This window comes from Lathamus discolor, chromosome 16, assembly GCF_037157495.1.
Source record: "Lathamus discolor isolate bLatDis1 chromosome 16, bLatDis1.hap1, whole genome shotgun sequence".
NCBI classification, from domain to species: Eukaryota; Metazoa; Chordata; class Aves; order Psittaciformes; family Psittacidae; genus Lathamus; species Lathamus discolor.
This window is the reverse complement of record NC_088899.1, coordinates 5,890,110-5,908,418: the sequence shown is the minus strand read 5'-3', so window position 1 is coordinate 5,908,418 and position 18,309 is coordinate 5,890,110. Positions and strand designations below refer to the sequence as shown.

General features: G+C 50.3%; 2 protein-coding genes across 4 annotated transcripts; both read left to right on the top strand.

Moving 5' to 3' along the window:
* Positions 1-1,511: 1,511 nt before the first annotated feature.
* Positions 1,512-12,003, top strand: LOC136022648 (C-signal-like). Its single transcript, XM_065696230.1, has 6 exons — positions 1,512-1,672; positions 9,087-9,138; positions 9,430-9,617; positions 9,980-10,135; positions 10,949-11,059; positions 11,268-12,003. The coding sequence occupies exons 1-6, from the start codon at positions 1,532-1,534 to the stop codon at positions 11,379-11,381; spliced, it is 762 nt and encodes a 253-aa protein (XP_065552302.1). The 5' UTR covers positions 1,512-1,531; the 3' UTR covers positions 11,382-12,003.
* Positions 12,004-13,265: 1,262 nt separating this feature from the next.
* Positions 13,266-15,901, top strand: AURKAIP1 (aurora kinase A interacting protein 1). 3 transcript variants are annotated; one of them, XM_065696232.1, is made up of 4 exons: positions 13,266-13,360; positions 13,810-13,898; positions 14,416-14,858; positions 15,737-15,901. In XM_065696232.1, exons 1-4 carry the CDS (start codon positions 13,290-13,292, stop codon positions 15,842-15,844), a joined length of 711 nt encoding a protein of 236 aa, XP_065552304.1. In that variant the 5' UTR covers positions 13,266-13,289; the 3' UTR covers positions 15,845-15,901. The 3 variants fall into 3 exon arrangements, with proteins under 3 accessions (XP_065552304.1, XP_065552305.1, XP_065552306.1); XM_065696233.1 differs by having other exon boundaries at positions 13,353-13,400; XM_065696234.1 differs by having other exon boundaries at positions 13,357-13,412.
* Positions 15,902-18,309: the final 2,408 nt, after the last annotated feature.

The window sequence follows — 18,309 nt, the reverse complement described above, 5'->3', positions numbered from 1 at the left end:
GCACAAAGAGGTTGACTGAGCAGTCTTATGCCTGACAGGGATTTCTTTTTGTTTTAAAATCTCCCAACCCATCAAAACGTGGTAGATAACGCACAAAGAACTGCTCTGCAATGAGCAGTGTGCACATGGGAAGGGTGGTAATGGGTGAATCCCTTGGGGAAAGAAGAGAGCGTTCGTGTTTGTGAGACAGAGGTGTCAGGAACAGAGCTTGCTTTGGAGGAAAGGAGAAAGCGCAGGTATCGGTGTACAGGGCAGCCCTGCTGCTGGCGTGTTGCCACATCCCATCCTCGCACAATGAGGAGCTTTTCCCATGAGAGCAGTGGAATCTGATTGTGTGACTCCACTTTAAACAAAGGGTGATGGATCTGCACGTTCATTTCTACATATGGCAGAGCAATAATCACATGCTCTGGATCCCCTGGGTATGGTGCAGTGAGTTCTGTGTGTGAGCATGAACAGCGTGTGCATGGCTGGATGCGTTAATTCCAAAGCTCCGTGTGTGAAACCGGCCTCTTATCCGCAAGGCTGAGCTTAAGTGGCAGTGGCTGCTCCTTGCCCATCACTGCTGGGAGAAAGGGAGGCACAGACTGGCCTGACCCTACTAACGGTGTGTAAGGAGCAGTGAGACTTCAAATTGAATGCAGCTAATCCAGTGCCAAGGGCAGAGCGAGTATTTCTATGGGAGTAAATCAGGGAGAGCACAGGGAAAGGCAGTGGTGTTTTCAATCTTGTCTCAGCAGTCCTAAGACAAAGTCTGTTCAAAGCAGAAACTGCTGTAAAGACTGGAGCAGCTCTGCTCTGGAGCCAGGCTGAGAGAGCTGGGCTGGGGCAGCCTGGACAAGAGAAGGCTCCTGAAGGGGAGACCTGAGAGCAGCTCCAGTGCCTAAAGGGGCTGCAGGAAACCTGGAGAGGGGCTTGGGACAAGGGCCTGTAGGGACAGGCCAAGGGGAATGGCTTGAACCTGCCCGAGGGGAGACTGAGCTGAGCTCTTAGGCAGAAGCTCTTCCCTGTGAGGGTGCTGAGGCGCTGGCACAGGGTGCCCAGAGAAGCTGTGGCTGCCCCATCCCTGGCAGTGCTCAAGGCCAGGTTGGACGCAGGGGCTTGGAGCAAGCTGCTCCAGTGGAAGGGGTCCCTGCCCGTGGCAGGGGTTGGAGCTGGAGGAGCTTTAAGGTCCCTCCAACCCGAACCAGTCTGTGGCTCTATGACAACCCTGGGAAGCTGCAGGTCTCTGAGCGCAGGATGGAGCCGGGGCCCGGCGGTGCTGTTGTGACAAGCTCCTGGTTCTCCCCAGCCCTTTGCGGAGCGGAGCCTCCCGCAGCGCCGCGCGGGGATCGGGTCAGTCGCGACCTTTGCGAGAGAGGGAGGGAGGACCGAGCCCGGCGCTCCCCGTGTGACCGCCCGCGGGGCTGCGGGGCCGGCAGGCAGCGGTGGGAGGCGCCGGGCGGGGCGGGACCGGGGCGGCGGTGCCGGGTCCGCGCCGCGCAGGTTGAGAACCGCGTGGGGCAGCGCCGGGAGCGGAGCGGAGCCAGCCATGTCCCAGCCTCGCTGCCGCTCCGTGCTCATCACCGGCTGCAGCCGGGGCATCGGGCTGGGGCTGGTGCGGGGCCTCGCAGCCGCCAGCCCCTCCCCGGACTTCGTGATCGCGACCTGCCGGTACCCCGAGAAGGCGCAGGTAAGCGGGCTGCGAGCGCCGGGAGGGGCTGCGGCCCTTGGCCGCCCTACGGGCACCGGAGCCCTTGTGCCCCGGAGGGGAGGATGCAGCCCGGGGGGCAAGGGGTAGCGGGGTGGGGGGGGGACACGCTGCTGGAAGCGCAGGTCCCGGCAGCAAGTGCGGGGATGGATGGATGGGATGGATGGGATGGATGGGGCTGGTGCTGTGGGAGCCTCCGAGCTGCCGGGATGCTGCTGCCTGCTCCCGAGGGCAGCGGGAAGCCCCGCTCAGGCATCCCAAGCGCTGCTTCTTCCACGCCTCCAAAATCCTTCCCAGTGCAACCCGTTACAGCTTCCATTGTCCTTTCAGGGGCTGTGCCCTGTCTGACTCTCCCCTTTCTCCACTTGACTTACAGTGAGTGAGAACGCCCGAATGAATGACCCCTTTTAGTGCCTTTCTTGGCTGGGCAGGGACCAGAGCCTCCTGCTGAAAGCACAGTGGCTTTTGTTACACGCTGCTGGTGGTGGATTCCCTTGCACCCCCTTGCCCTTTCATTCTTGCTGCTACAGCAGTGCAGTAACGGAGTCCTGCCCCATCCCCAGGCTGTTACAAATGATTGTCAGGCAGATTAAGGGCACTCCAGGAGCCTTTGGGAGGCAAATCAATGAGGGTTATGGGTCTGCTCACTTTGTGGCCATTCTTCTGCTCTATCTCTAGTGTGAGCTCGACTCTCCTCAGTGGGGCAGGATGCTGCTGGGCAGCACGGCAATGCCCGCAGGTATCACCCTCCTCCTCCTTTCTTACCAAAGCTCTAGGGCTCCAGAGCTGCAGGATCTGAGCTCTCAACAATGACTCTCTCAAGCACCCAAAATCCATAGGAATTCGATAGGAAAATTGATACCAAAAGCTTATTTGATACCCATTAAATTGAGAATTGATACCAAAAGCCTCTGCGTTATTTAAAGCACAGCACGGGGCTGCCTTAGCAGAATTCCCTGGCACGAAGGGATGTAAACAGAGCTTCTGTGCCTGCTCCCTCCTGGTGGGTTTTATTCTGTTCAGAATCACAGTGTGTGAGCACTCTGATCGCACCACACCGGCAATGGAGGAAACGTGACAACTTTGTTCGCCGCTGCACAGAAGTGTTCAGAGGTGATGTGAGGCTCCCCCTTAGAACCACACAGTGCTTCGGGTGGGAAAGGACCTTAAAGCTCCTCCAGCTCCAACCCATTGCCATGAACAGGGACCCCTTCCACTGGAGCAGCTTGCTCCAAGCCCCTGTGTCCAACCTGGCCTTGAGCACTGCCAGGGATGGGGCAGCCACAGCTTCTCTGGGCACCCTGTGCCAGCGCCTCAGCACCCTCACAGGGAAGAGCTTCTGCCTAAGAGCTCAGCTCAGTCTCCCCTCGGGCAGGTTCAAGCCATTCCCCTTGGCCTGTCCCTACAGGCCCTTGTCCAAAGAACCTCTCCTTCACAGGTTACAGTGCAGGTCATGTCTGTGGTCCCACTGCTCCAGCAGCGCTGTGCTGGTGCTTACAGAGCTGAAGGGAAATAGCTTTGTTTCATGTCAGAATCTCCCTCCAGCACAAAGGCACGTTTAGGATGCTTCTGAATAGACTTGCTGAGAAACAGTCCAGCAGGCTCCTGCAGCCCCCTTGCCCCCCCTTCTGTGCTACATGAGCCCCTGCACAGGTATTCACCACCATCCCGGTTGCTTTTAACTCCTGTTACAAGCTCTGGCGCTTGTCCCAGATGTGTTTCCTATTGGTGATTGCACAACCCTCGGCACAGAGCAGCCGTGGCGCAGGAAACCAGCGGAGACATCGGACCTGTTGTGAGATAGAAATCTCCCTGCTCGCTTGTTTGTTCTAAAGCTGCTTTCGTGCTGAGGGAGGTGCTTTTTCACCCACTGGCCCTTGTGTTCAGCAGTGATTTCTCGTTGTAATGGACGTGGATCAATGACAGGGAGGAGCAAAATGGTTCATAGGAGCCTAGAATGGTTTGGGACCTTAAAGGGAGCTTAAAGCTCATCCAGTTCCCCATTGGCAGGGACCCCTTCCACTGGAGCAGCTTGCTCCAAGCCCCTGTGTCCAGCCTGGCCTTGAGCACTGCCAGGGATGGGGCAGCCGCAGCTTCTCTGGGCACCCTGTGCCAGCGCCTCAGCACCCTCACAGGGAAGAGCTTCTGCCTTATATTGAATCCGAAGAGCTTCCTAGGAAGCGTTACCTGGGCTTCACACAGCTCTGTGAGGGTTTTCATTGCCAGTACTTAAAAACCTTGAGCAGAAAGGCTGGCAAACCTGCACAAGCAGCTGAAATAACCCTCAAACAGCTCAGTGTGCTTGGGAAGAGGCTGGGTCACTCCTCGCTAGCAGTGGGAGAAACCTGGAAAGACTCTGGCAGCCGTGATTCCTGTAGGCAGGAAGCTGGCCAAGAGCCGCATTCCAGTAACCCCAGTGGCGATCCCGCAGGCCACATGGGGTGCATCCCAAAGGGCTGGTTTTTTTCTGGGGAGGAGGGGGTGAGGCTTGTCCTTGGTGGATCAGGGTGGGTTTTTGTTCTTTGTAAGGACCTCTAGGCCATGTGCTGCGCTTTGGCAGGACATCAATAGGAACCTCTGCAGGCAGCTGAAAGCACATTTCGAACAGATGGCTTTGGAACCTCCACCAGGAAGGGAGGTCTTTAGTGAAGGTGCTGTGGTTGTCTCGCTGGTGTTATCTGTCCCATCTGCAACACACGGCATTGGCACCGCCATTCCACCTTCCGAGGTGCTTCCACCCTGCTGCCCGTTCCTCTCGCTGGCAGAGGGCAAGCACAGGCGTGCTTGAGCCTCCAGCCACGGGAGTCTTGGCACCATGCGCAACCACTGGCTCAGAGCTTGCATCCAATCTGGCGATGTCGAGTGTGGGATGGGAAAGGAAAGGCAAAGGTTCAGCCATCTTCTTTCATTTGCTTTCCCTTCACTGACTTCCCAAACACTGAAACCCCAGAGTTCAGGTTCCTGCCTTCCCAAGGCACTGTCTTAGTGCTCACGAAATGGGCTTTGCCTGTTTAATACCTGCCTGTTGACCACGCAGACTGGGCTGTGATGCTGAGGGACCTGTTCTTTCTCTGCACACCTGAGCTGTCAGTGCTGCCTTTGTCTCTTGACAATGATTCAAGCAGTTTACTTTTGTTTCCTCCCATTTTTCTCTGTGGGAAGGGATCATATAAAATATCCTGCTTAATATGAACGCACTGTCCCTTATTCCTCCTGGATTTGAGGATGGACTTGGAGAACAGCCGCCTTGGCCAGACTGCTCCCACCAGGTTTGGTACAATAGCATTATCCCATTGCAGAATGCAGGGAGGGGAAAAGAGGATGGGCAGAACTTAAATGAAAAGCCGTTTAAGAGCAGAATGCCAGTTTTTAGAGGAGAAGTGATGAGATATATACTTAGCTCCTGGCAAATCCATTGAGGGGATGACAGCAGCAATTCCCCGGGAGCTGCGAGTTATCCAAGGAATCTCAGGGTGTAGCTGATAGATAACTGCATACTCCAGAGTCCTCTGAACAGTGGCTGGACAAGAGCCCCGAGGACCTGACTTTAGGAAGAGATGCTGGGCTCTGCTTACTACACAAAGCAGCACTCCTGTAACTTGCTCACCCTGGCTAATGCTGAGCAGCTGCAGGCCCTTGCATGTGAGTGTGCTGGCAGGAGCTGTAAAAACTCAGCCTTCTTGTGCTGAATAGCTCCTAGGTGGCCTCCCAGGAACATTTGCCTAACAAATGGCTTTTAGATCACACGATAACACGAGGCAGGCCTGCAGGCATCGAGATAACCGCTGCCCCTCCTCGCAAAGCACCATGCGAGGCTCCTTCAGCCCCGCTTTGATTCTGAGCTGCCTTCGCTTGGGCCGCTCCAAGAGAGAGGAAGCAGCTACAAAGCTCTTGCAGAATAATCCTGATGTCCTGTCTTTGCACTCCAGATGGACAAAACCGCAGCACGGTTATTATGAGGCAGATGGCTCATGGACCCATCTGTGTTCTCCCCCCGCGCTGCTTTGGTTTCTTGCTCCTTTTCCCCCATCCTGCTTCCCTGTAAGTGGGAAAACCCCTCTGACCTAAAGTCTCAGGCTGCACCTAATGATGCTGTAGTCCCCACTATGAGCTGCTGGGGTGTAAACGGAAGAGGTGGCTTTCTGGGGGAGCCAGGTAGCTGAAGGGATGCAAATGGCCACAGTGTAAATCAGTTCACTCTGTGTACTCAGCTTGGCTGTGCCAAGAGCTGAGTGTGGGACAGGAGCATCTCTTGTTCCTCCTGCTCTCCCCGCAAGCCCAAGTGTGTTTCCAGGTGAACAAGAAAGCGTTCAGTTCCTCCCTGCTCAAGAGTCCTCTTCTGGGCTCTGGAAAGCTTCCAGGGCTTAATGTGCTGTTTCCCTTCCTCTGAAGTAGGAGATAGTGTTACCAACAGTGCTGTGTCTGTTCCCTTGTCAGACACAGAGCTCGCACTGAAGTGCTCCTGCTCACTGTCTCTGTCAGGTTTTGGTTGTGGTTTTCCTTTCCTACATATTTAAGCCATGTGGCTGCTCTTGGGAAGAGCAGTGCTGTAGTGAGGCAGAGGTGCTGTATCAGGCAAAGGGGGCATTCCTGAAGTCCTTCTCGTTCTTATTCAAAGGTTATTGCAGTGTTGGTCTGTTGCTTTATTCTGGAAGTGTTTTGCACTTCCTACAGCATTAAGGTTTAGCTCTTCTGGATTTGGGGCAGTCTGCAGCAGCTCAGTGTGAGCATCTACACAGCCAAACAGTGAGTTGGCTGTACACTGTGATACTGGATAGCCTGTCTCAGGGAGACATGAGCAAATATGATACATCTTTGACTTTGTCCAAGCAGGATGATGTGATGGATACCCAAGTGCTCTTTGCCTGACAAAGCTGCCTACAGGCTCTGTTAGTTTGGCTTGGTTGCTTCCAACTGGCCTCGGATGGCCAGGTCCCTTCCAAGAGTTGTAACCAAAGTGAATAATGCTTTCAGAAAGACAAGAGTAAATCTTGCTTAATGACAGAGACAACATTCCTGCCTGAGATCCAGCAATAAATACCCTGTGTATTGATGGAGCTGTACCTGGGATAGCCTTGTTTAAAGCGGATTAGGCTGGCTCTTTGTTAATCATAGTTAGGATCAGCAGGCAGGAAAGGAGATGCTAATCAGAGGGTAATTTTTTCTTGGAATCCCTAAGAATGGATTCTCAGGGGGCACTATCCAGGTGCAGAGCACTCAGAGCTATGAGGGGGTTGTGGTGTTGGGTTTGTATTGCTTGGTTGCAATTTGGTTATCACATTACTCCAACTAAAAATGACTTAGCCTGGGCTATGTCAGCTGTACTTACTGCCTTTAAGTGAAACTGCATGAACTAACATTAAGGCACGAGCTGTACCTCAAACAGCAGTGCCAATGAGCTCCCTTATTCTTCTCTATGTGCTGCCATTATGGGCTGCACTGCATTGCATGGCAGTAATATTTCCAGAGCTCTCCGGACACAGGAGGGTTTTGATGTCATTGATCAGAACTACCTGGTGTGGCGGAAGAGAAGCAGCACATGTGGCTCGAAACAGCTGTATTCAGCCATGAATGTGCAATGTGCCTCAGTGCTCCTCTCTGCATGTTCCTTCTAGGTACAACAGGGAAAGAAGAGGCTTTTCTGCAGTGTTTAGGTTTCCTGACTGGATTTTCATCTCCTGTTTATATCCTACTATAAGGCAGAATAATGTTCTCGAAGACCAAAGCTCTCTAAGGTAGTTTTCTGCCTGGAAGCTGTTTCTGAGACACTTCAAGCACTGAAGTGGGAGTCACTTGTTAACCAAGGAATGAACTCAATGGAAAAATCATTGCATTTGAAAGCTGATTTGCATCCAGCAACTGTAATTTCATGCTGGTTATGTTCTGGAGAATGCTTAATCCTGCCCTGTTTGGAGTTGGTAATTGAACATATTGCTTTCTCACTTCAGAAGCCTCTCGGCTGCTGTCACTACACAGAACATCTCTGGCCTTTTAGCAGAAGTTAGTAGCTTGTTTCTGTCAGAGAGTCAAGCAGTGTGGCTATAAATAAATGAACAAACCTTGGGAAGCCAGAGCACTTCTGGAGTTTATTATCAAGTAAGTGATGCTGTCAAACCGAAGTCCAGTCCAAAGCCCCAGAATTATTGCAGGCCTTGACATGGCAGAACTATTTCATGCCTGGCTATCGATAAACAAGACAGCGTGTTCTGAGCCTTTCATCTGTTGAAAACTCTCCCATTAAGCCCTATCCAAGGGAAGGAATGTCTTCTGGTTTTGTGCTTCTGACTTGTTCCCCTTCCTTTCCCCTCCCCTTAATGGCCTTAACTGCAGTCGTAGATTGTCCTCAGTGGGAGAACAAGTTCTCTAAACAAGCCTGGAGAGAATCCTGCAGAGTATGAACTGAGATAAAGGATGTAATGCATTACAGCTTGACAGAGGACACCGAGTCCCGAAGTGTCTCCAAGTGGCAAAGAAGTACTCTTTCAAAACCAGCCCTCCTGACCCCTATTCCCAAAGGGCTCCTAAAGAAATGGATCTGCTTGAGCTGGAATGTTTGGCCAGGTTGCTCAGCCTCCTAAACATAGCTGGGAGTATGTAATCCATCTGTTACATTTGGCCGCGCTTCCCACTTGGCTACATGGCACAGAAACTTCAGTATTCCAGCTGGAATTTGGACACACTTTGTCCAGCAGCAACACCAGGATAGCACTGATTTCCTCCAAGAACACCAGTCAGTTCTCTGCTAAGAGACAGTAGGCAGATGAGTGAATTACAGCTATCTAGCAGGGAGAGAATAGCTCTTATGGACAGTTGCTGTGTATGTAACTGGTTTCATGTGTGCTTTACCTTCAGTTACAAGAACTGAAGCTAAGGAGAGTGCAGGAAAACAGAATTTCCATGGGAAAACTGCTAGGAAACTGTACTAAATTCCACTAATTTAGTAACACTAATTCCAAATGGCTTTTCTTAAGCATTCCCGTAGCCCTGAAATGATGTAAAGCATGAGCTGAGCTTCAGGAGAATTCTGCTTTCCTTAAAGAAGTGAGGAATTTCTGTCCTGGAATGCACTGTGAGCTTTGTGTCTGCTGTAACGGGCACTGGGAGCTGCTTGAGCAAAGACCTTTGGTTACCCTGCAAGCACACCTCGAGCTGTCCACACTGAGAACTCTAACTCAGTGTGCTGGTGGTCTTGAGTAGGAAGAGTCCAGTTTCTTGAGACAGTTGATCCTGCTCTCAGGAAAGCTGCTCAGCAGGTTGCAACCAAACCAGTGTCAGTGCCTGCAGTGCAGTTATGAAAATAAATGGCAGTTTCAATGCTGGAGGTGCAGATTTCAAGCTGGTTTATGTAATAGTCATGGATCTATAAAAGATAACCCAAAAGATTTCTTCTTCCCAGGAACTCCAGCAGCTCAGCAAGCAATACAGCAACATCAAGCTCCTTCAGCTGGGTGAGTAAATGGCTTGTGTATCATTATATTCAGCTAAGTCAGGTGAGTGCATCTGAAGGAACTGGTCTCCTGGGTGATCAGTAGCTGTACATGACCTCCAGCCACTGTAAACCATCACCCTCATCTTCAGATAACATAATCTATGTGAAGTCCTCCTCGCATTGTCATCTCAGTGTGCTGCCTAAATGTCCCCATTCAGACTAATGCCTTAGCTTTGGTTTAGCACGCGTCGTACAGTGACAAACAGCATTTGACCCACACACTGTGGCTGTTGTTGGCTCCTCTGTGCAGATGTGGTCTGTGAAAACAGCATCAAGAAAGTAGTCAAGGAAGTGGAGGAGATTGTGGGCGACAAAGGTCTGAACTGCCTCATTAACAACGCTGGCATCAATGTGCTTGCTTCCTTGGAAGAAGTCACAGCAGAGACAATGCTGACCATTTATGAAACCAATACAGTTGCCCAGCTGATGGTCACCAAGGTAAGAATTGGGAGGAACATGCTTAATCTATGGTACTAAGAAGAGGCTTTCCCCTTGTAACCAAAGCATTTGTCACCCTGGGACTGCACAGACACAGTTCTGATATCAAACTGTGTGCCTAGAGAGCACACAGAGATCATTTTATTAAGGCTCTTTTAATTTAAATCCGCCTGGTATAAGGTCACTTCAGTGGATTGGCTGGGTTAGGAGGTGGGCAGAAGAGACTGAAGGTCCTTGCTACCTGCAGCTGGCTGTTATAGACAGGTTTCCTATAGTCAACTTGTGTGGGGAGCCATCACCCTTCTCCATAGATTGCCTTGGCCAAGGGCAAGCTGACCAAGTTCAAACTCTTGTTTCCACAGGCATTTCTCCCCCTTCTGAGGAAGGCAGCCCAGCTGAGCACAGGAATGGGCTGCCACAGAGCTGCTATTATCAATATGTCCTCTCTTGCTGCCTCCATGCAACTCGTCCAGGCAAATGAGATGTTCCTCAAGGTCTACCCCTACAGGATAGCAAAGGTTTGTGGGCTGTGCTCAGTGGGTGAGTTAAAGACCACTCTGAGCTTAGGATGATGAGGTGAGGTGTGCAGCACCGCTTGGACAGGCTGACACAGGAACTGTCCTTGTTCCTCACGGGGCTGGAAATGGGAAAACCATACACCTGGAGCGAGCATGCCAGCTTCTTAAGAACAGGCTCCATCATGACTCTGATACAGATGCATTTCAGAGGGACTTGGCATTCAGGGAAGAACTGATGCCATCGGGTGTGTAACCTATTAGTTGTGTTCCTGTCCAGTCCAAGCAAGACAGCAAGCATGGAACTCAACAAAAGGTGTGCTGAGCTGTACCTGGCAATGCTCGCTAAGCAGAGGTGGAGTTTTGAGGTTTGTCACATCCAGAGTTTGTACAGTCAAGATCAGGCGTACAGCTTCTCCTACACCACCTCCTCATAAGCTGTTAGTGTGCTTGTTTTCCCTGTTCAGAAGTCAAACCCAGAATGTTTGTGTAGTGATTACTGCAGAAAAATAGAGTCCTTATGTCAATATTATTTTCTCCAGAGTTCCTTAGCAGTTTCACATGGTTCCTTGTCTTCCATCATAACTTGGTTTCATCTTTGGGCAGTAAGCTAATGGTGATAGAGCTTTCACAGTGCTTCTCTTAAAAGGCATCTCTAAGAATGAAGCCCCACTAAGCCTGGATAAGTTACTGTGATACTATTACTGCCCCTTCCTTTGGCAGCATGGTGGAAGGGAGGTGACACTTAGCTTGGCTTAAGGTCTGGCTCAAGCTTTGTAAAGCTAGCACACTGATCGATGGTTTCCACTCCCATAGACTGCACTGAACATGATCACCAGGTGTCTCGCTGCAGACTTGAAATCGGATGGAATTCTTTGTATTTCATTGCATCCAGGCTGGCTCCAGACAGACATGGGTGGAAACATGGTAAGTGACATGTGAAATGTGACAGTATGACTCCCGTGTTGTCCCAGCCCTTGCGCAAGAGCCCTCTGCACAGTACACACTTCCATGTGCTGCAGAGGCCCATGAGAAACATGAAAATACATCCCCCTTGATTCTAGTAACTCCTTAAATGCCATTGATTCTCTTCTGTAAGATATTCCCCGTAATGATCTAACTTGATTTGCTGTAGGCTCCCATGCAGGTGCAAGAGGCTATCCCTGGTATCCTCTCTGTTCTGGACCGTCTTGGTGAAAAGGAGAACGGTTCCTTCCTGGACTGGCAAGGGGAAACGCTACCGTGGTAGAAGTGCCCAGCACACTGCAGAAACAGCACATCAGTCACTGTTTAACTGTGCCACTATTGTCTGTGTCCCTAGGGTTTTCTTATACGCTAGTTGAAATAGCCAGTTGGATACCAGCCTCTTTCTAGGTGTATGTGGGAAGTGAGGTGGCTGACTCTTCTCCTTGGTATTGCTACTGCTCTGTTCTAATGCTTCCTGCAAATACTACTGTGCTCGTAGTGATGGAACCATCTAAAATAGATCGAAGATAAAGCAAGTTAGATCCAGGGGCTGGTTCCTCATCACTTCCAAAACCAAACTCTTTGCAGAAGTAAATGACCTGACCTCAGAGTAAGGCCCAGTGTATGCTGTCAGATTCCAGTCTGCTGGAGACATGGCCCTGGGAAAGGTTCTTTGGTTTCCTTCAGTCCTAATGGAGCCAAGGCTGCAATTGCCCAGCTCTAAATGACATGGATTTGGTACTTCTCTAAACTCCTCAGCAACCTCTGCGTCTCCCCAGATTGACAGCACACACCAGGCACTTGCTTTGTTCCCAGTGGGTGACTAACATCCTGATACGGGGGTGGGAATGCTGTTTTGTACATAAACTTCTGAAGTGTCTTCAATAAAGCCCTGTTTAAACAAACAGCCTGTTTACTGAACCACTTCATTTGTCTGCACATAGGTTTCTGTTCCCTGACCAGAGAAACGTACATTGCAGGAAGAAACTCTCACCCCTGGGGCTAGATGGGTTTGACGTGGTGGGGTGGATGTGGAGCTGAGGCAGACCCTTGTTCTAGCCTGAAATCCTCAAAGCAGCTGGTGAACAAGCGCCCTGTGTTCTGCCTGGGAGTAAGTATAAAAGCAGAAACTTCTTTGAAGTGTGGGGTTGGCTTGAGCATCGCTCCCCCCTGCCAGCTGATGCGGCACTTTCATGCTGCGCCAAGGCGGTGGGTTCCTGTACCAGTAAGAGAAGACAAACAGCAGCCAGGTAAGTGGGAGAGACAGGCGTGGCTGTTCCTGGACAGCAGCCACCCTCAGACCTGCCCTCGGAGGCAGCTGTGGGTGTGCACGGAGCGGTGTCTGCCATGCTCCTGTGATCCCTGTGCTGACAGGGATATGAAGTCTCACCCATGACTGCTTGTCACGCCACGCTCCTGTGCGCAGAGCTGGGTTCGGTGATGGGCTGCTGTGATTGAGCCGGTGAGCAAAGTGCAGTGCTAACAACTGCCAGCCATTGACTTTCCATCTCAAAAGGTGCCTGCAGATCAGCGCAAACCCAACAGGTAAGGGGCAAGCTCGCTGAACTATTTAGTTTGAATTGGGTGTAGAAAAGGAGTCACCACAGAACCGCAGAGTGATTTGGGTTGAAGGGACCTTAAAGCTCATCCAGCTCCAACCCATTGCCATGAACAGGGACCCCTTCCACTGGAGCAGCTTGCTCCAAGCCCCTGTGTCCAACCTGGCCTTGAGCACTGCCAGGGATGGGGCAGCCACAGCTTCTCTGGGCACCCTGTGCCAGCGCCTCAGCACCCTCACAGGGCAGAGCTTCTGCCTAAGAGCTCCTCTCAGCCTCCCCTCGGGCAGGTTCAAGCCGTTCCCCTTGTCTGATCACTGCACGCCCGCTCCAGGTTTCTCATGGCCCCTTGATGCATTGGAAACCATCACCGGGCAGGGGCCGTCCCCATGCTCCCACAGCGCTCACCGCAGCCGGCTGCGGGCAAGGCGGACACAACCAGCCCTGCTCCAGGATTCAGACGGGCGGGAGCAGGTGGGGAAGGCCAGGACCTGTTCGCGAAACCCTTTCAAGCGCTTCCCCGGGTCTGCTGCCTGCTCTGAGGGCAGCGGGGCTGAGGCGGCCCCGCTCCAGCAGCCTCCTCAGCCCCGGCGCTGCCCACGGAGCCTGCCTCCCTTCGCTCCTCAGCAGCCGCCATGCCCCGACCCCGGCCCCTCAGCGCCTGCGCGCGGCGGGCGGAAGTTCCGGGGCAGAGGCGGGTGGGCTGGTGAGTGATGGCGGCCGCGGGCTGAGGGAGCGGAGCGCCGGTGCGGGCCGCGGTAGCTCCGTGCGGGGCGGTGGTGGCGGGGTTGCGGCCGGGCTGTGGAGACGGGGATGCGGCCCCCTCGGTGCCGGCCCGTCGTTAGGCCGCGGGGCTGCGCCCCATGGCCTGAGGGCAGCGGGCTCCTCGTTTCCCCTCCGTTTTGTGGTGTGGAAGCGCCGTTTCCAGCCCGAGCTGTGTGACTTGCGGCTGAAGCGACCTTGGTTTTGAGCCTGGAGCAGCCGAAGCTTTATCAGTCTCGGCTGTAGCGGTGCCTGTGGGTGCCTTTAGAGCAGAACCTAAGAGCGTGTTGGTGAAGTGAGGAGGGTGCTGAAGGTGCCCGCCATTTGTGGGGTAATGGAGAAGAGCTTTTGGACCGTATTTACCTCGGTGAATAAATGTTCTTGTTTTAACAGCCCTTACTGCCTCCGAGAGCGAACAGAGCGAAACAGCATGTTAATAGCACAGGCGGCTTCCCGGTTACTGAGGGCTTCCCGGATTGCAGGTACATGGCGGTTCTGCGGTCCAGGCTCGTGGGCTTTGCTCTGGGTGTTTGTTGGTTGGGGTGGTTCTGTGTTTGCTCGCTGAAGTTCCTTTCCCAGCAAGCAGGGCAGGAGCGGTGGGGCTGTTGTTATGTCTCTGATCTGTCCGTGTTGTGTAGCTCTGATTTGACTTCTTTAAAGCTTAGGAGGAGATTGCACAGCAGCGGAAAGGCTTCATACAGCAAACTGCCTGCTTCTGCCCATTCCAAACTGCACTAACGGGGTTTATACAGTAAAATGCTGTACAATGTAGTTTTAGCAATGATGTTATAGCAATGTAAGTTGAATTAAATGCATCCTTCCTTGTTTTTGTGATTTGGGGAATGTAATTGGGAGTTGGGAATGTAATTTGTAAGCGGCTTTTTCTAGGAGGTTATCCTGGCCACAGTTGTCTGGTGGTTTGAGAGCTGGACAGAGCTTTTCTTAAGGTTCTGCTTGAAAATTCTGTGCCTCTTAAGTGAACTTCTTTTCTTCTCCAAGGCCACCGTTTGCCCAGGTCAGTGTCTTCCTTTCTTGGCTATCATTCTACACCTGCGCACTATTGCACGCAGCCATCGAACAAGAGTGGAGCCCAAGCTCAGCAGTCCCATGACCCTGAACTGGAAGAGATTCTGATCCCCAGAAAACTCTCCATCAGCCCTTTGGAGAGCTGGCTCACAGTTAGGTACTTCCTTCCGAAAGCAGAAGGCCTTAACGCTCAGGAGGAAGCTGGCCGGGAACTCCTCCAGCGATATGACTGTCCCCCCGCGGATGAGGGAGGTGATGTGGAGGAAGGGGAAGGAACACCTAACAACAAGGTTCAGTGTAAGAATGTGTTGGAGATTCGCAGGAGGAAAATGAATAAGCACAAGTACAAAAAGCTGCTGAAGAGGAGGAAGTTCATAAGGAGGAGGATAAAGGAAGGTCGCAAGAAGAAACGGCAGGTAAGCTCAGGGTGGAGAGCTTCATGACATAAATGTGCCCGCTTCTCGGACTGGTTCAGGTATTAAATGATGGTTTTAAGTGGAATTGATTTAGGGGAAGTGGCAGCAGCAGCTCGGGAGCCTTAATGAATTCAGCATTTACTGGTACAATAGCTTTTTCTAGTTAGTGTTTGACCTGTGCATCTTCAGAAGCTGTAATTCACACTGTCTCTGTGGTTGTAAACAGGTATGTGTGATAGTTACTAGGCATAAGCTTTCTTCATGACAGTAACTTATGTGTGGCTAATGGAGAGGAATTTTAGTGTTTGTGTGGAAGGTTAATTCATGTGTCTGTGTTACATCAGGGAGACTGGTTCAATTTCTGTCCTGTCTTGCCAGCATCCTCGAGTGCTTCCTATTGTGTGTTCCTGTATAGAAGCCTTTTACTTCCCTTAATAGCAGGGGTGAAGGAAGATACTGGACTTCGTTCAAGCCATAGATGTTTCATTCACCACTACCTTTCAGCTGTTAGGTTTGCTATGATACAGTTTAGTTCATTCTCTAGTGATTTCCAACTTGCCTAGATGCAGATTGCGCTTAATTGTAATGCCATTTCTTGAGGTTTGTAGGTAGCAGTGTTGAGCACTTTATGATGAGGAAATTAGTTTCATTGTCCATCTTCTCAGTTTTCCTTGCACAGGACTTCAAAATAATGCTTGTGCATGTCAAGATGTTTTCTTAGAAAGTCACTTGGAACAAGCTGCCTACTAAAAGCATTTTTCCTTTGTGTCTTTGTTATTACCTAGATTCCCCCTGGGACACATGGGCAAGGGATGAAATTTTGAGTGTTCTTCTAAACTATGTTACAGTTTTATGTCTATTTTTATGTTCTGTTTTAGGTCAAGTTTGAGAAAGATTTGGAGCGCATCTGGAAACGAGCTGGCTTGAGAAACCCTCCTGCAGGATGGCAAACACCCAAGATATTCCTGAAAAGCTCAAAGCAATAAACGCATCTGTAATGAGTGTTCACCTGTAATTGTAATTAAAAAAAGGATATTTAAGTACATGGATTACATTTAACTTTTTTCTAAGTGTGATGAAATCAGTAGGAGGAAACTCAGTCTCAGTGAGCAGTTCTCCAAGGGCAAACCTGACAGCAATGTGCTTTTCCTCCCAAAGGGAATGGTGTGAGCTCTTGCATAGTGCCTTGGCACTGCTGTACAGTCCTGTGCTGCTGCCCTGACTATGAGCCAAGGGGTCTTTAACAAGTTGGATCTCTGAAGTTCCTATTTACAATTAGACTGAAGGATGTACTGCAAGAGCAATCAGTTGTGGCAGATGGGATGAAGTGAAAGAATTCTTCTGATAATCTGTTACACAAGCATGTTGGAAAGTTCTCAAAATCTCTTTCTTTCATAGTTTTACTGTAGAAGGGCTGCTGTTTACTAAGAGTTATGGTGGAATAGGAATTGGATCGGAATATATCTGCATAAGCTTTAATTCTCCCTTACCTGGAGCCTTGGCGTGCATGTGCCTGAGGCATTGCATGAGCATCCTTAAAGGGCACATTTGTTTTTTCTGTTCTATTTTGTGCTAATAAAAAAATGTGGGGTTTTTTTCTACAGTTGCTTGTTGTGCTATGGAACATCCACTATTACCCAGCCCACGTTGGTAAAAGTGCAGAGCTAATTATTCATTACCTATAAAACCTGGTTTGTGCCCAAGACAACCCCATTGTAATCAGGTTTTACATGGCTGAAGGAAGTAATGAAATCAGTGAAAAATAGAGATGTTTTAAATAAACCCTGACAAAGGACTTGATATCTGGGTTCTGCTGCTGATTTTCCTGTTTGAGGCAGTTAACTTCTGTGTATTTAACTCTTCCTTGTCTGTATTCTAGCAGATAGATGAGGTGGGACTGACCTCAGAGAGAAAGGGAAAAAGAATGAGCTTCCTTAGGCCTGTCATGGTGCTGCACGCAGGGAAACAGCCCTGAAAATGCATTCCGTTTTATCTCCAAGAGCAGAACGCTTGCCTAAAAAAGGGAAGGAAACAAAAGGTAATCTGTGGAACGCCATACCACAAGGTACGGTTTAGTGTTGCTGCAGGAGGGACAAGTGGCTCCACGCAGGGAATGTGCCTGAGGTTGTGTGTATGACTTTACTCTTGTCACTAGATGGCGATAAACTCAAAGCCTCTGGAACTCCCTTGGTGTGGAAGTTGGCTGGATTTTGTGCTGGTATTTTAAGGAAAGGGAACGCCCACAGTTAAAAATCCATTAATCTTGTCGGAAAGCTGGTGGCGTTCTGCGAGCTCTTGAAGTCCTGCAGAAACATGTGGTTAGCACATTTTTATAGTGCTTTTTTTCCCCAAACCATATGTTAACAGTAGGCAACTTTGATCAAATATATTAAAAACGTGTTCTGTCCTTTTCATGCTTTAAATAGGCAGCAGTTGCTTTTAACCAAGACCAGTAGGACTCTCTCACAGCCTATTGTCAGGATTTGGAGGAGGAGGATGTCTGGCCGTGAGCCTTAGGAACTTACCAAGCAAGAGAAGACAGAGTGTTGATCCTGGCTTGCAGGTTTGTTAAATAGGCAGAGTGCATTTGGGTGTTTCTAAAATAGCAATAAGCATTCCCTGCACAAGGATGCACAGATGAAGGGCTGAGGCCTGAGCGATTTAGCACCTTTGAAGTGAGGTCCATGTCTTTTCCCCTCCCTCATCACATTTAAGTGCCTATGCTAGAGTTCTCTGTCAGCCCTAGAGCTTCTCTTTCTGACTCTCAGCCCAAGCTTGCTGGTTTCCTGTCTAGGGAAGAATGGTAATCAGTTTGCATATTTCCAGGAGATTGCTGGCTGCTGAAGGGTTGGGATGCCTTTGGAATTACACAGAGAAAAAGACTTTATAAAAGGACAGCAGTAGCATGCCCTGCTAATTTATCAATGCTGTATGTCTGATTCCAGTTTTGAGCTTTATTCTGCCTTGATTTTGTCTTATTTAATTCTGCAGCTTGCGTTCTTGTTCTAGATGCTAAATACATCAACTGCCCAAGGGTACATTACCCGTTTTTATCCACTAAGGCTTAGGTTAGGTTTTATGTCTCTCTAGTTTGATATAAAGCCTCTCTTGCTCTTGGGGAGCATGATGTTGGGGCTGTAGATCACAAGCTTGTCTGTTGTACCCATATGTCTGCTGGGATCATGCAGGCAGAGAACTTTGCCATTCTCCTGGATCAGCACCCCCACCTTGTTCTCTAACTTGTTTTTATATTGGGTTACTGGGAAATAATGGAATGTGGGAATTGCAAAGCATAATAACTCAGTACCTCGTGATATTCCAGTGCAAGTGAAATCTTGTGCTATGGCAAGGATCGTGTTATATTAAGGTGCTTGTATGGAGAATTGCAAGTCTCCGTGAAGTAAAATAGCTTATTAAATGGTATGCTCTCTAAGTAGTAGTCCAAATTGTA

Bases quoted from the DNA above. Each gene is read 5' to 3' on its own strand.
- LOC136022648 (XM_065696230.1), top strand. From the start codon at position 1,532: ATGTCCCAGCCTCGCTGCCGCTCCGTGCTCATCACCGGCTGCAGCCGG. The intron at 1,673-9,086 runs GTAAGCGGGCTG...TCTTCTTCCCAG, and splicing joins GGTACCCCGAGAAGGCGCAG to GAACTCCAGCAGCTCAGCAA. The intron at 11,060-11,267 runs GTAAGTGACATG...GATTTGCTGTAG, and splicing joins CAGACATGGGTGGAAACATG to GCTCCCATGCAGGTGCAAGA.
- AURKAIP1 (XM_065696232.1), top strand. From the start codon at position 13,290: ATGCCCCGACCCCGGCCCCTCAGCGCCTGCGCGCGGCGGGCGGAAGTT. The intron at 13,361-13,809 runs GTGAGTGATGGC...TTGTTTTAACAG, and splicing joins GGGCAGAGGCGGGTGGGCTG to CCCTTACTGCCTCCGAGAGC. The intron at 13,899-14,415 runs GTACATGGCGGT...TTCTTCTCCAAG, and splicing joins GAGGGCTTCCCGGATTGCAG to GCCACCGTTTGCCCAGGTCA.